This window comes from Pristiophorus japonicus, chromosome 8, assembly GCF_044704955.1.
Source record: "Pristiophorus japonicus isolate sPriJap1 chromosome 8, sPriJap1.hap1, whole genome shotgun sequence".
In the NCBI taxonomy this organism is placed as follows: domain Eukaryota; kingdom Metazoa; phylum Chordata; class Chondrichthyes; family Pristiophoridae; genus Pristiophorus; species Pristiophorus japonicus.
Genome location: NC_091984.1, coordinates 196,749,246 through 196,765,649, shown reverse-complemented (window position 1 = coordinate 196,765,649; position 16,404 = coordinate 196,749,246). Strand labels below are relative to the sequence as shown.

General features: G+C 39.2%; 1 protein-coding gene across 4 annotated transcripts in view; it reads right to left on the bottom strand.

Moving 5' to 3' along the window:
* rbm19 (RNA binding motif protein 19) overlaps positions 1-16,404 on the bottom strand; it is a 373,516-nt gene that overhangs the window by 277,631 nt on the left and 79,481 nt on the right. For all 4 annotated transcript variants that reach the window (XM_070887715.1, XM_070887718.1, XM_070887717.1 and 1 more), the window contains exons 20-21: positions 10,982-11,037; positions 5,922-6,035 (exon numbers count right to left, since the gene is read on the bottom strand). In XM_070887715.1, coding sequence (XP_070743816.1) covers positions 5,922-6,035; positions 10,982-11,037 — 170 coding nt within the window. The remainder of the gene's footprint in view (positions 1-5,921; positions 6,036-10,981; positions 11,038-16,404) is intronic.

Sequence of the window (16,404 nt, the reverse complement as noted above, 5' to 3'; positions counted from 1 at the left end):
TTTGAAAGAGCTATCCAATTAGTTCCACCGTCAAGCTCTTTTCCCACAGAACTTTATATTTATATTAATGTAGCTGGCTGTCCATTGCCGCGGCCCTGACCTGCGAGGAAACACTAGCGGCAGGTCGGGGTCTTAAAAGGAGTGGCGTGGAGGCAAGATACAGCGTGAGCCAGTTCAGGAGGACGACGACTTGGAGGAAGGCGACTGGATTGGACGTCACCATAATCCAGGTCGCTGATTGGAGCATAGGTAGCTACAGCTGGAGAGGCAGCAAGCAGCTGAGGAGCGGCGAGGTCAGGGCGAAGGAGTGGCGAGAGATTGTAGAGCGACATGATCGGGGCCAGGAGAGGCCTGAGTTCAGGACTCAGAAGAGAGGGCCCAGGGGCAGCACGAGCCAGCCCACACTGATGTGTGCGCGCACTAGGTCCATATAGCAGAGCTGGTCTCCAGTCGTCTTGGTTAATTCTTGCCACTGGGCCAAGACTTAACTCTGTCAAGCCCGTGTGGTGACTGGTGTGCAACGGCCACCACACGTTAAAAACATCCACACACAGGCATCTTCCACCCTTCAATATGTAGTTCGGGACCTAGAATATCAGGTCCCTCATTGTAACACCTGTGAACTCATCCCCTTTTTGGCGTGGAAGCAAGTCATCCTCGATACGAGGGACCGCCTAAGTAAGTAAGTATTTTCTTTCCCATAGACATGTTTTCTTTTCAAGTATATATCCAAATCCCTTTTAAAAGTTACTTTGGAATCTGCTGCAACTATCATTTTAGGCAGTGTATTACGGATCATAACTCACTACATTAACAAAATTCTTCTCCTCTCCGCCCAGTTCTTTTGCCAATTATCTTAAATTCGAACTTACCTTATTGCCAGTGGAAAAAGTCAAAACCCTTTATAATTTTCAACATCTCTATTAAAACTCCCCTTAACTTTCTCTGCTCTAAGGAGAACAATCTCAGTTTTTTTAATCTCTCCACATAACTGAAGTCCCTCATCCCCGGTAAATAATCTCTGCGCTCTCTCGAAGGGCTTAACATCCTTCGTAAAGTGTGGTAACCAGAATTGGACACAATACATCAGTGGTGGCCCAACCAGTGATTCATAAAGGTTAAGCATAACTTCCTTGCTTTTGGACTTTATGCCTCTATTTGTAAAGCCAAGTATCCTGTATGCTTTTAACAACCTTATCAACTTGTCTTGCCACAAAGATTTAAGTATGAATTCTGAACTTTTTCCCTCAATGTATTACTACAAGATAAGTTTTTGAAATGAATAAATACATTTTCAATAGGAAAATTCTATTTAAATTTATATTTAGCAAAAAAAACCCCTAAAACATAAAAGCTTAGGAGGCAAATTATTTATGCTTATTTAACAATAGACACGAAGTATGTCAAAACGATAAGTTTAAGCAATCTGTACTAAACAACATAAATCTGCAATATCTTATCTTGAAGCGCTAGCAAAAACAAAAGTCCAAAAAAGCATTACTTAGCTAAAAACCCAAGAATAGATCATGACTAGTTTCAGATGACAAAGGAAGAAATTGTCCCTCCCACCCCCCCGTAGCCCACCCCTCCACCCTCCTCCAAAGAACTGCCTTGAAGACCGTTCTCTTTTACCCAACATTTCAAATGGATTTCAAGTCAAAAATCTGCCCAGTGGAAGTACTTTTTGTTCCTAGATCTGTATCCACGGCAGTAGTAATTTCCACAAAGAACATAATTTATACTAACTATACTATGTGAGAATTTCTGATTCACTTTTTTTTTTAAGTTCCTCAATATCCCCAACAATACATTTTTAATGTAGGGCTGTTTGTGCTGGAACAATTTGATTGTAAATTTGACCAATTCTTAAGAATGAATGCCAACACCCTCTCCACCAAGGCTTTTGTTACCAAAAATGGGAGCAACTTCATATGTCTGACTAATGTGGCACTTCTCCTTACAAAATGTGTATGTAGCAGGACAATTCTAACAAATTATTTTTGTCAAATGTTAAGAAATTTCCAATGACACTCAATGAAAAAACAGCAACAATAGAGTACCGTAGATGTGTACCAACAACCTGAAGTAACTTTAAAAAATATATATAATTAATAAACTAGTTAAGAAATCAAAAAAGAAAATCTTTTCCAAATTCAACTACTTTAATTTTACAATCCTTGATTACCAAACGAGCATCGGTTTTAACGTTATTAATAAATCACAGGAAAAATTGGGTCTTCATTATTGGAAATTGAGACTCAAACAGCTGGCATCAAAGCGAAAGGCTATTACTTTGCTAATGCAGAAGGGAAGTTTTTAAGATTTGCTATTGAACCAACACTAATCACAGTATTTTCTTACAAAAAAAACAATTATTGGGCCTGAATTTGTGGTCGGAGGCTTCCCGCGAGGAAATACCTCCAATCTGCAAATAAAATCTGCACCTACCTTCTGCCTCGGGATCCACGGAGACTCGCATTCCTGGGTCTCTACGCGTATGCATGCGTGGCGGCCCACATGTCCCAGGGGCGTATGCGATTTGCAAGTGCTCCTGGGATCACGTGGGCCGGCCCAATCAAAGGGAATCCTCATTCTTGCTTATGGGGATCCCATAAATAATACATTTACATACCCAATAAATAAATAAATAAATACATATTTAAAATTAATTAAAATACAATTTAAAGATTTAAAACAAAAATTTAATTTTTTGAAAAATAAATTTAAACATTTTAAAGGGGCAAAAAATAACTAACTTATTTTACAGGTGTTTTAATGCTTAAATAATTGGGAAAAAAATGAATTTTTATATTAATATAAACTCTTACGCTGGTAGGCCTGCTTTTACCAGGCGTATGAATTTCACGGTCATTCGCTGGGCAGTAGTTGGGCTCTCCAACCATCTATGCCCTTTACCTAGGTATGGCTACGATCTGCCAAGAAGATTCTTGAAAGCCGTAGACCCCAGAAAATATGGGCCAGTTAATTACCATTGGACATTTTTCAATGTATTTAAATGATTTACAACATAGCATTTACTAAGTAAACCAGTCAGTGAAAGCACCTCGGCAAATTTTTCTTTATTCTAGCAATAAATCAACCACATCTATTTAGTCCCACTGAAAGTAAACTTTTTCTTTGGCACATGAGTTCCATTCGTACACTCATTTTAGTCATTTATTATTATTTATTTATTTATTTATTTTTTTTTTTAAGTGTCCTTCCACTGTTTTAGGTTTCATGTCATCGTGCATCAATCCCTAGTCGAAGAAATCAGATAGCCTGCACCCAAGTCACCGCCACTCAACTTTGACAAGGTGGTGAACGACCAGCAGTCAAAAATGAATAAAGCATTGATTTTCCTTACGACCATGTGGAGAAACATAATCTTTCTTGGTCTTCCCTGGCTGAAATGGAACTTGCTGTGTAGGGAATTACAGGTGCGAGTCATCTTGCTTTGTTGAATCACTGGACCAACCTTGGCTTCAGGTTTTCTAACTCTTAATCCATTATGAAACTACTCAGGGCTAAATTAATTGGTAAACTTTTGTGAAAAATCTGAAAGGTAGAAATTATACCCTTCATTTACTCAGCATTTTGTCTCATAACCTATGTTTACTAAGCCACAAAACGATGCAAGTAGAAAATGGACGGATTAAATTTGATTTATAATCCTATTGTGCCCTCTGGTGATTAAACGAGAGAAGTGCACTAACTTTTTCAGTCCAGGCTTCAATAATAAAAAAACATTTCACACTACATCTCTTCCTAACTTCATTGCAAAATTGTACATTACTAAATGGAGATTTAATCTCGCCTACACATCTTGCTCTTAATTCACATTATTTAGTCTAGTGGACATCAAGCAATCAGCTCGATTTATAAAATCACATGCATTAAAATTCTTGGGCAAGATTCCTCCCGCGCTCCGCCTCCACCACCCTGCCCACCAAAATACATTTTTCTTTAAAATTTACCATTCACTTACACAATTGCAGCAATGCAGTGTTTTGATATGTGCAATTCTTGAGAATGTAACTTTGTTAGGTGTAACAAAGAAAAAAGCAACGACAGTGATCTTTTAGCATCTATAGATACCAAGCCATCTATAACCAGTATAAATGTTGGAAAGTTTGTTAATCCTACTGTGGAGGGAGCAATATACTAATAAAATGATCTATCTGTGCTCAACAGCAATTACGAAAAGTCCAACTTAGCAACTAGGCTGCAGACAAACTACTAAGTTCCGTTATGGGGAAATTTGAGAGTGGATTTTTGGTGGGGAAGAACAGAGCAGCTCCCAAATGTTTTAGAAAATAAATTCAATTGCCCAAAGAGGTGAAAAAAATATTGACACCTTGTATCTTGTGGTGCATGGAAGGTCTTGTGACAAAAAGTTGAGCACAATGGTGATCTTCACTGCCAATAGTAGTGAATTGCAGTTGTTTGACTATACCTGCAGGTCTCGATGGACCTGCTAGCATATAATGACAACCTCCCTAGCGAGCCTGATCCTCCCCATGTATTGCACCTTTCCCTTATCCAGGTAGCTTATTCAATTGCATTAGATCTATTGCAGTACCGTCTGAGTAATATCCACTCTGCTCTTTTCTTTCTCTTCCATGGAATATATGCAAAGATGGCTGATATACTCATGTTCTCAGCCACAAACTCCTCTAAGTTGGCTGAACCACATCTAGTACTTTTGGGCCTCAATCTCTTCTACTAAAACTATCTCATTCAGGATCATCCTGGAACACAAGGATAACCCTCAGCTTTTTTCTACTACCATCCGTCTCTTTAAATCTCTCTCCCCCTCTGCCTTCACCTTCAAAAATTGCGACGAGCTTATGGACTTCTTTGCTACTAAGAGTGGCTCCATTTGCTCCCCGATTCCCCCATACCCATCAAGCTAAACTTCCCCAAGTCCCCCATCTTGGCCTAGCCTTGAACCAGAGTATTTCTCTAGCTTCTATCCAATCTAATTTTGTCCATGAGACCTACCTCCTGCTGTCCCAACCCCAGTCCCCATCAACTGACCACCCCAGATAATGTTTCCCAGTTGTTCTCTTCCTGTCTCTCACTACGCAGACTCTCCTTCTACTCCTCTCTTTCCTGACCCTGTCCCCTCCTCTCTCTTCCCATGTGCTACTTAGTCATCCTCATTCCCATCTCAAATATCCCCCCCTCAACCTCTCTCAACTCCTCCCCACCTTGATCTGATTTCTGTACTTAGTCTTGACTGCGTGTGCAAACTGTAAAACGTTAGATCTCAGACATACATTATAGTGTCTGTGTGTGTGTGTGTGTGTGTGTGTGTGTGTGTGTGTGTGTGATAGTGAGTGTAAGTGTGCGCGAGAGAGATATGTTGCAGTGCCTTCAATGTTTTTGTGAAATAATTTTTTTTTTAAAGCTAGATGGAAAAAATGGCATATCAAAAACATTTCAGAAATTATTTTGAGCTATTTGTGGAAGCCCGTTTGTGCAATGATTAGTTTTATTGGTAAAATGTGGATATGTGAATTTGTAATTGGAAAAAGATGACACAAATATGTGATAAAGGAAAGTAAAACTGCGCAAATAGAAGTGCATGTAGAGGCAACATTTTTATCAATATCACAAACAGATTATCTCACTGGTGTGTGCACATTGGTTTCTGCATTTCCCTACATCACAATTACTACACTTCAGGAGTACTTTGTTGGCTGTTAAGAGTCATGTGACAAATGAAAATTCCTACTTCCTTCCGATAATGTAGAGAAGCAGAAGAAATGAGACAGGAAGAGAAACAGTAACAAGACAACAGTGGAGACAGGTAAAAGAGAGGTCATATTCTCCAACTTAGCATGTGCAATGCCATAGGAAATTAAAAACATTGGCTTGATGACCAATAATTGAGAAATCTTAAAATAGTTTCTCACCTGAAAAGCTCTCGGATTTCCTTTACTTTTGCCTGGAAAGGAATATTTCGAATCAGAATTTTGGAGACCTTCTGTTTCTTTGCTTTTTGGAGTTTTCTAGCTGGATTCACAGACCTGCATACAAAAAGATTTTGGTATGTTTTTAATAGTGCAAACAATTGGATAACGCAATGTAGAAAACTAGGGAGAATCCAAGAACAGTAATACTAGATATGAAAACATTTTGGTAGAGCTGTTACCTCATCAATGGCTAGAACTATCTGAAGTGACTTCCAAAGCTTACCCATGTAGATAGATGTCAGTATTGACTCATAAATGCTTCATTGTTATCTGCTTGAATGGCATAAGATCTGAATAAAAGCCTACCTAGTTATATTTTTTTAAATAAAAAAAATTCAACATGGTCTCACCTACTTTGGCTTGTTATAATTTCTTGTGTGAATGTTGTTCTTGAATTTGATGTGGGGGAGGGGAAGAAAATAATAAATGTTTCCACTGCCCTACACAGATTTTGCTAGCTTTCATGTCACCAATTCTAAAAATAATGACTGCTTCAGGAATTTCCTCAACAGCTGATGAATATATGGAATCAGAAAGCCAGCTAATGTCTGATTCAACAATTTATCACCACTGTGTAGTACTCAGTCTGGACCAACAAAGTGTTTTTGTGCTTGTTGGCCTGCATAGAGCTTTTCTATCAATGGGGAAAGGTACAGTTGCCAGTTATTGTGCATACAAAATGATTCCTACATCTTCAGAATATTTCCTTCCTTTTTGAATACTTAAGCAGCAATTTCACTTGCTAGTTTTCAGTAATATTTATGATTGACTTTATAGGCTGGTTATGCTATACATTTGACACTATGAAATCACTGGTTTCACAACACTGCACAATGCAACTCTGGTGCAAAGTTATCCAATTGAATTTAAGAAATTGGCGTGAAAATACCTCAAGTAGGTGCCACTTTGGTCTTATACTTGCTGTGGTGCAACAGAAATTGGTGCAAAGTGAAGTCAGGTATTGTTGGCATTAAAATTTAACCAGCATCTGGGCATTGGTAAGCAGAGCTCTGTGTATACGTGTGTCATGTATCTGCACTGTTGTCTCCAAAAGTGAGAAGAATCCTTTAGAGTAGCATTTCATTGTGATATTCCTGAAAATTTTCCTGAAAACCTACACCCTACATAATTATTCCATCAGAAATTTTCCAGGATATTATGATGCAAGTGACTTATGCCATGACTACTCCATAATTTCCTGGAACTTTTGTGTCGCTCTGCCGCTACCACTGTGAAAACTTAATAATCATAACTCCATCCCCATTTAATCAATGGCGATTGCTAATTTCCTGAATTAACACTACTTTTATCAGCATTGTCACTTAGACTGGTAAATAATGGCGCTGGTGGGCCCCTGGTGGCAGTTCATTGTTGCATCACAATTTGCTTTCAAAGGTCTATTATATATAACCTCAGAGCCCCATGAAAATGTGCACGCAATTTTAATGTTAAGAAACACAAAAAGTTAGCATGCAGGTACAGCAAGTAATCAGGAAGGCAACTGAAACTTTGGCCTTAATTGCAACATGGATGGAGTCTCTCATCGTCATTGGCAGTCCCTTGAAACGAGGATGACTTGCTTCCACTCCAAAAAAGGATGCGTTCACAGGTGTTTCTGTGAAGGACTTAAACTACATCCTCAAGGGCGGAAGATGCCTGTGCGTGGATTTTTTTTAAACATGTGGTGGCCGTTGCACACCAGCCACCATACGGGCTTGATAGAACTAGGTCTTGGTCCAGTGGCAAGGATTACTGAAGACAACTGGGGACCAGTTCTGCTGCACGGACCTAGTGCGCACACATATCGCAGTGTGGGCTGGCCCGTGCTGCCCCACGGCCCCTATAAAAGTGGGGAAGTCGAGCTCCAACTGTACAGGGCGTTGATAAGACCACACTTGGAGTACTGCTTACAGTTTTAGTCTCCTTATTTAAGGAAGGATATACTTGCATTGGAGGCAGTTCAGAGAAGGTTCACGAGGCTGATTCCTGAGATGAAGGGGTTGTCATATGAAGAAAGGTTGAGCAGGTTGGGCTTATACTCATTGGAGTTTAGAAGAATGAGTGGTGATCATATTGAAACATAAGATTCTGAGGGGGCTAGACAGGGTAGATGCAGAGAGGATGTTTCCCCTCATGGGGGAATCTAGAACTAGGGGGCATAGTTTCAGAATAAGAGGTCGCCCATTTAAGACAGTAATGAGAAGGAATTTCTTCTCTCAGGGTCGTGAATCTTTGGAATTCTCGACCCCAGGGAGCTGTGGAGGCTGGGTCATTGAATATAGTTAAGGTGGAGATAGACACATTTTTGAATAAGTGAGTCAAGGGTTATGGGGAGCGGGCGGGGAAGTGGAGTTGAGGTCAGGATCAGATTAGCCATGCTCTTACTGAATGGCAGAGCAGGCTTGAGGGGCCAAATGGCCTACTCCTGCTCCTATTTCTTATGTTCTTAATGTTTTATTTTCAAAATTGATGTTTATGTCCTTGTTAAGACATTCCGATAGAACAGATCAAACTGCAGCAATGTACACAGTATTTTTTGGGCATATTTGTTGCGTCAATTTCAGGTTGATTTCATAAATCAACTGGAGCTACAAATCTATCAGTAACTTTATTACTTTAATAAAAAGATAAATTTTAATAGAAAACAAAGTACTGTGATAGTTTGGGCTTCAAAAAGTTCTGTTACATTAATATTCGCACGTGTTAATCATACAAAAGTAAAGAGACAACACAGTCTTCACATGTGTAAATATATGTAGTTTTGTAAAGGATCAAGAAATGTCTCCCCCTGCTGATGTCTTTGTGGGAATTGTAGTGCTCAACCAATGGCAGGGCGATGCATGGCACAACATGGTTAAAATCTGACCTTCCAAAGTGTCAATACTGTTGCAATGAACTGAGTAAGCATTGCCAGTGTATTTGAGCACTCGTTAAATGTAACTGATTTATTGATAATTCAAACAATCTATCTTTTTCATCTCGTTTCTTCAGCTTGACACCATTTTAACATGGCTTTAACTGTCTTAATGGTATCTGAAAGAGAACAATCTATTGCATTCATGCAATGTATTAATTTATGAACAGAATGCCAAGTTATTGTCTTGTTCAAATAGTTTGTCTTCATTACATTTTTATAATAAACTTTTCTCATTAACGTTGGAGGCTTTTTGAACAGTGATGGAAATCAAGTTTCAATAATGTCCAGCGAAGCAAAAAAGTTAAAAGTAAATTCCTCCTCTGGAATTAGCATTGCTCTTACACAGGAATTGAGAACTCTGTGGCTACGCTTCAAAAATAATTTTCCAAATTTCACAATTTTATTATAACATCACAATTTGTTTTAAACCCCATTTTAATCTTGGATCCAGTAAATGTGAGTTGTGCTTAAATGAGAATTTGGAGCAGATTCATTCAACAGGAATTTTAAAGTGTTTTTATTCACAGACTCAACAAATACTACTTTGAGTTACAAGCATTGGGGAAATTAAGCAGCAAGTACTGGGGCCGTGTTAGAGCAGGTCAAGTCACATTAGTGTGGACCATTCTGCAATACAGCCCATAGACTTAACTGTCCAAATCTTTTAGACTGCCCACGGCACAAGAAAACTTCAACAAAAACAAACTCCAATTGATTACAACTTTCCAAGAAATTGTGGAACACTAAGGTATGATAGTAAAATAAATTTCATTTGAAAGACAATGAGGTGCATTACAAGGCAGAGCCACTGTTGTGGGTTTAGTGTGGTCAGATTCAGTGGACCAGATGATCTAATCTTCACGCTTGTTCTGTGGAGCTCAGGTAATTTTATATTGATTTAATTATCAGAGCAAACATGAATGAAAGGACTAGGACCTGTGAGAAGTGTATTAGTGTATTTGCTGTTAGATGTGCCCTTTGTATTAATCAGTCTGCCTTCCAATAAATCCCATTCTGCTAACGGACAAAAAATGGTCCAGGGAAAGATACAAAAATGCTCTCCTTCCAGGTATGTTTAAATCCCCTAGTCAGTGCTCCCCTCAGGCTCAGATGCCTTGCTGGTTTTACTTAGTGAGCAGCCTAAAAATAAATGTGTTTTTAAAACTAATTTTCACAACATTATTCTTCAATACGAAACAAAATTTGCTGATCAAACTCTGCTTTTACAATACGCAGTAAAACTGATTTCAGTATCGTTAAGATTCCATAGGTAAATGCTAAATGGTGAGGGTAATTTAAGTGTAATGAACAAAAAACCCCAGAAATTGCAGTGATTGAAACAACAATCAATCTTTGACCAAAGTGGCCCTGACAGCCTGTGACACTATCATTCAATGGCTGTTGGCTGAGCCGCTTCTGATTCACTGCTTTGCTCATTGGTGTATTCTAATTAAGAAAGAAGCAAAATATGGAATAAGCCATCAACGGCACAACCTACATCGCCCATCTTGCTGTTGCAGAAAAATTGGTGCCATGGTGTCTACTATGAGACAATAATGGATCATTAAAAAAAATCAAGTCAATTTTAATTTGTTTGCAGATTTTTTAAATAAAAAGGTACAAAGAGAAATCGAGAGACTGTTCTTATTGCAAAGTGTATATTTCCAATATATAAATTTTCACAATGCATAAGCAATGCAAGCCTTCTTCTGAATAAGTTCCAGCGAAAGTTAAAGAATGTTAATCCTTTCATTTACTCATTCCATTTTTCGTTTTATACACATCAGTTTCAAAAAGAAACCTTTCCACCACAAGCCACCTGAATGCTACAATGTATATTGTGTAGACGTCCAACACATTGAATGACATCTATCAAGTTCTTTCATGGTTTTAGCAAAAATCTTAAAACTGCAGCATAAACCAGTTCATGCAACATAACTATAGCCACAAACCTGCAAAAGCACCAAATTCCTTATTTAAATTTCAAAGACCTTTGAGTCCAGCTGTATAATCATACAATTGATATTTACAAATAAGCAGATCCATTCAATTAATTTAATAGAATAATTGCCAAAGTACTTACTTTGTCGCTCTGTCTGATATCTTCAGCTCCAGTTGATGATCATCCACCATACAGTGCTAAGGTTTCAAAAATATCCAAGTAAATGACAAACATTAGTGTAAAATAAAGAAAAAGTAAATTATATCTAAGCAGTGAGAACTGTAGTAAGAATCTTGCACTAAAATTTAAAAATTGGCAGATCACAATACCTGGAGATGATAGGGGGACAGTGAAAGTTTTTCAAATTTAAAGTATGCCCAGAAACACCATTAAGCCTTATAGTGCCACAGACTAGTCTATTGTATGCTAGCAGTCAGGCTCTGATAAGTATACTAGTTCAGCAGAGCCTCCTCAATACCCAGCATGTTTTAATACAGCAGAAATTGGCCTTCTTGCATACATGATTTGTTTCAGTGTCAAAGTGCATGAGCTGCAAACTTAAACATTGGTCGCGTAGGGAGATAAGAATACTTTGAGTCACTGGCAGCCTAAGGGCTAAAAAAAAGTTGAGAACATTTTAAAATAATCTTCCACCTGAATAGCGATGTGTTTATTTGGTTCAATAAAAGACTATAAGGTTGAATATTGATGACGTCTCAAGGTCCAGCAGGCACTGAATGTTCTATTTATATTTCAGCAAGCCCCCCTCCCACCCAAGAAAATGCTGATCCTCGTTCAAATGAATGGCAGCCAGCTGGAGACAAACCGAGATAAATCACCCGAGTGTAATTATTCTAGAGGAATGCCCAATATGCTGGATCGCCACATTACTTTTCCACTCCTACTCAAGCAGGAACTCTCTGAAAATGTGTAAATTGTATTTTGAAAGCAAGTGATTGAGTGAAAATACTTCTCTCCTCCACATCTTGTTTGAAACATTTATTCCAATACCAAGAATTTTCAAACATTCTCAGAAACTAAATTTAAAATGTTTTAAGTTTATAGCAAAAATTGTAAAGAATCAAAATTTGCTACTGTTCTGAAGCAGAGGCAGAGAAAGGAAAATAAATCTCTACAATGAGTAAATTACAAACATAGGTCTGTAGTATTGTAGTAGAAAAGATGCAGCATGCATAAATATAACAACTTTGGAATGAAGTTAAGAGCTTGGCCTTGGAGGCACTTCCTGCATTTGGGTTCCTTTAGAAAAGACTGAGACATGGGATGCAAACAGTCGTACTGTATTCCAAGGTGCTTTGCTCACTTTCCATCTCTCTCTCCAGCCTGCTATATAGCCCAATAACCGGTCCTACTAATCTGCACTGGTTCCCCCTCTATTTAGATTCACTAAGTGCTTCGCCTTCTGGCCTTTTCTTACATTACATGTAACTAACTTGTAACCTATTACCATAACCAGATAACTACAGTAGCTGCGAACACCTGTGGGGCTCGAAATCTTTTCAAGGATTAAAAACATCTTACATTATTTTGTAATCAGATTTTAGAAGGAGCTAAACTTGATCCTTTAGAAGCATGTGACAGTAGACACTGCATCTGAAGTGAGAACGATTACATCGCTGGCTCCTCCAACTTAAGAATAGAAGGTTTTTTAAACCGCTAAATGTCTTTCAGTACTCAATTTAAACAAAAAATTAACCAGGGTTGAAGGTAAAACTCATGCTCTCTATCCTGCTCGACAAGCATTGCCTTCTGGCTGAGCTCAAACTTTGATGGTATTTGTAATAAAAATCTAAAATAGACCGTTTCTGTCTCTCAGTTGTAAGATGCATGGAAGACAATGGCCAGCAAAGGTGAGGACACCATGGGAGAAATGATGCTGGGGAAAAAATGTTGTGACTTGGTGCCACATACGCTGACACAGGAATATCTCTTTCTAATATTTCAAGGCAATAAGACAGAATTTAGGTCATTTCAATTGGAGACTATGGGCTGGATTGTAGGCTTTTGTGATTTCCGGGCGGTAATGGCAGCGAGGCAGTCCTGATACCACCTGGAAATAATTTGCGCCTCATCTGCAAAATTCAGCAAAAAATGACGTTCCATGATCAGGAGCGCAAAATCAGGCATTGCACAAGGAAATTTTTTCATCCCAGCCGAAAATCACGGCGTTAAAAAAGTTTTGTTGATTTAAGGGATTCCATTGTTGTTCAGTGCCCTGCAACATAACATTGTATATTGTATGGTTTTCTTTTGGTGGGGGAACTTTTGTCACTTTGTTGCAGTAAAATTTGTGATTCATCCTGTGTCTTGCGAATCATTCCAATGTTCACCGGAGATGTGCCTTTATGGGGGCACATGGCATGTCCAGTATTAGCTCCAGCCCTCACCGGTCCATTATGAGCTGGCGACGTGCGACACTTGGTCCGGCAGCATCTCCACGCGGGATAAATGGGTCATTTTCCAGTTGGCTCGTGGGGTGCCGCAGGGATCGGTGCTGGGTCTTGGATGACTTGGATGATTAATGATTAATAACTTGGATGAAGGGGCTGAGTGTTATGTAGCCAAGTTTCTGATGATACAAAGATGGGAAAGCAAATTGCGAGAGCACAAAAAAATCTGCAAAGGGATATAGACAGGCTAAGTGAGTGGGCAAAAATTTGGCAGATGGACTATAATGTGGGAAAGTGTGAGGTTATCCACTTTGGCAGAAAAAAATAGAAAAGTAAATTATAATCTAAATGGAGAAAAATTGCAAAGTGCTGCAGTACAGAGGGACCTGGGGGTCCTTGTGCATGAATCACAAAAAGTTAGTATATAGGTACAGCAAGTAATCAGGAAGGCAAATGGAATGTTGGCCTTTATTGCAAGGGGGATAGAGTATAAAAGCAGAGAAGTCATGCTACAACTGTACAGGGTATTGGTAAGGCCACACCTAAAGTACTGCGTACAGTTTTGGTCTCCGTATTTAAGGAAGGATATACTTGCATTGGAGGCTGTTCAGAGAAGGTTCACTAGGTTGATTCCGGAGATGAGGGGGTTGACTTATGAAGATAGGTTGAGTAGGTAGGGCTTATATACATTGGAGTTCAGGAGAATGAGAGGTGATCTTATTGAAGCATATAAGATAATGAGGGGGCTTGACAAGGTGGCTGCAGAGAGGATATTTCCACTCATAGGGGAAACTAAAACTAGGGGACATAGTCTCAGAATAAGGGGCTGCCCATTTAAAACTGAGATGAGGAGGAATTTCTTCTCGAGGGTTGTAAATCTATGGAGTTCTCTGCCCCAGAGAGCTGTGGAGGCTGGGTCATTGAATATATTTAAGGCGGAGATAGACAGATAAGGGAATAAAGGGTTATGGGGAGCGGGCAGGGAAGTGGAGCTGAGTCCATGATCAGATCAGCCATGATCTTATTGAATGGTGGAGCAGGCTCGAGGAACCAAATGGCCTACAAACACCATTTACCGCACCTCCAGGGCGCAAATGAGCCGAAAATCCAGCCCTATGGGTTTGGCAGTATTTTGAACAACTTGTCAGTCTTGACAATCTCATCAAAATAGAATTATGCAAGCGTCACATTGTTTTGGGACACATTTCTCTCTTTTACCAACCCCCAAAGTACTGACACATACTTCAGTATGGGTCCATAGGTGCTCTGTGATACCTTGGCCAAGTGCTCATTCTTCATCACCAATCCCTCCACTCTTTCCAACACCCAACAATCTTGGAATTTGTAGATATCTCATCTCATGACCATGCTCCCACTAGTCCTGTTCAAGCCTCTCCAATCAAGCTTTGCCCACTACTCCATGTTATAGAAAATGATCCTGTATTACTATGCCCTTGTCTTCTCTGTTGCTTTCAAAAAATTGATGATCATACCACTCTACTCCGCAATCCAGCTCCTTAACATTCCTGTGTTACGATTCCACACATATAGCTCACAATGAAACACATCTCCTCCAATCGTCTTTCCTCTCATGCCCGTACAGGAGTCCCATTCTTGGTCTCCTTTTAATTTATATTCTACAGTTTAGCAACATTTTCTGGATGCATGGCATTAGCTTCTATGTGCACCTCAAGAATAGCTGCTCTACCTCACTGCCTCCCCGATCGACCTCAAAGCTGTTGCTATACTATCCGACTGTCTGTTGGACACCATAGACTTGGTTGAACTGAAAATTCTTCCAGTTTAAGCCTTCAGTAAAATCTAAGCCATCTTCGTCAACTCCAGCCACCACATTTGTCTTCAACTCCAACCACTTTCTCAATTATCACCTCAGGACAATTCCCGAGATGAACAGGTTATAGTATTTCAGAAGAGCTCCAGAAATGTGCATCCATGGTGTACTGTCTCAGTTCTCAGCTGAGGTTCTCTTCTGATATATGATTCATTATCAAGAATTTTTTTTTCCACCTCCAGAAGCAATACCCACTTCTGTCCCTACCTCTTTCCCTGTCCTTTTATCACCATGAGATTAGACTTCAGTCCTCTCTTTTGTAGGTTCCCTACATCCATGTTCCACAAACCGATCTCCTTTACAATGCCACAGTCCACGTTCTCCTCCAAACTACCATCACTTCTTGCCAAACTCTCCGGCAAAATATTTCTTCTAAACTCTTCAACTGTGATTCTGTCCCCTCTCAACTTTGTTTCCTTTCGCTCCTGTTCAATGTCCATTTTTCTCTTCTGCCCTGTAAAAGTTTAGATATCTTTCTGTACTTGAGCATTACTGTTGTACGAGCCTAGACAGCGAGTGTTGGCAAGCAATTCAATTAAAGGGCATTACAGCCAAGCCGAATCTGGTCTTAACGCGAGAAGTACTCTCTAGCAAAGTCACTATAGCTAGTGATAGATTTGATTTCCCCCTCCCTAGTCTGGGGTGCTAAAGCCGAATTCTAGCACCAACATCAGCAAAAAAAAAGATTAACTGATCATCTCACTGCTGTTTGTGATACTTTGCTGGGCACAAATTGGCTGCTGCTTTCCCTACATTAAAACAGTGACTACACTTTAAAAGTACTTCATTGGCTTTTGAACATCCTGAGGTCATGAAAGACGCTATAAAAAAGCAATTTTTCTCTTTCTTATTGTAATTTCAATGCTATAATCAATCACATTTGAAAGGCTACTGTATGTAACTATACAAATGAAAATATTCGAACAGTTAACGAGGTACAAATAGAACATTCCACAGATAACAATGAAGTATCATTCTTATCTCACTTGTGGAAAAGACCTAAACTCATGTCACTTATAACTTGCAAATGTCTCTCTCAATCTCGGCATGTGCGTAATATTTCAGTTACCAGTTGAGTATTTGCTCTTATGCAATGCATGGTGTTTCAGCATAATTACTTCCACTAACTTGGACCTGCAGCAGCTGGATAAATGCGCAAGTGAACTATTATACATTATCAAACTATTTATCATTTTAACAAAGCTTAGTAATTCTCACCTTTTATTTAAAATGGCACACTTTAACCAGCAATGCCATCTTACAATGCTCTATCCTTCAGTAAGAACCAGAGCCAGCAAGGT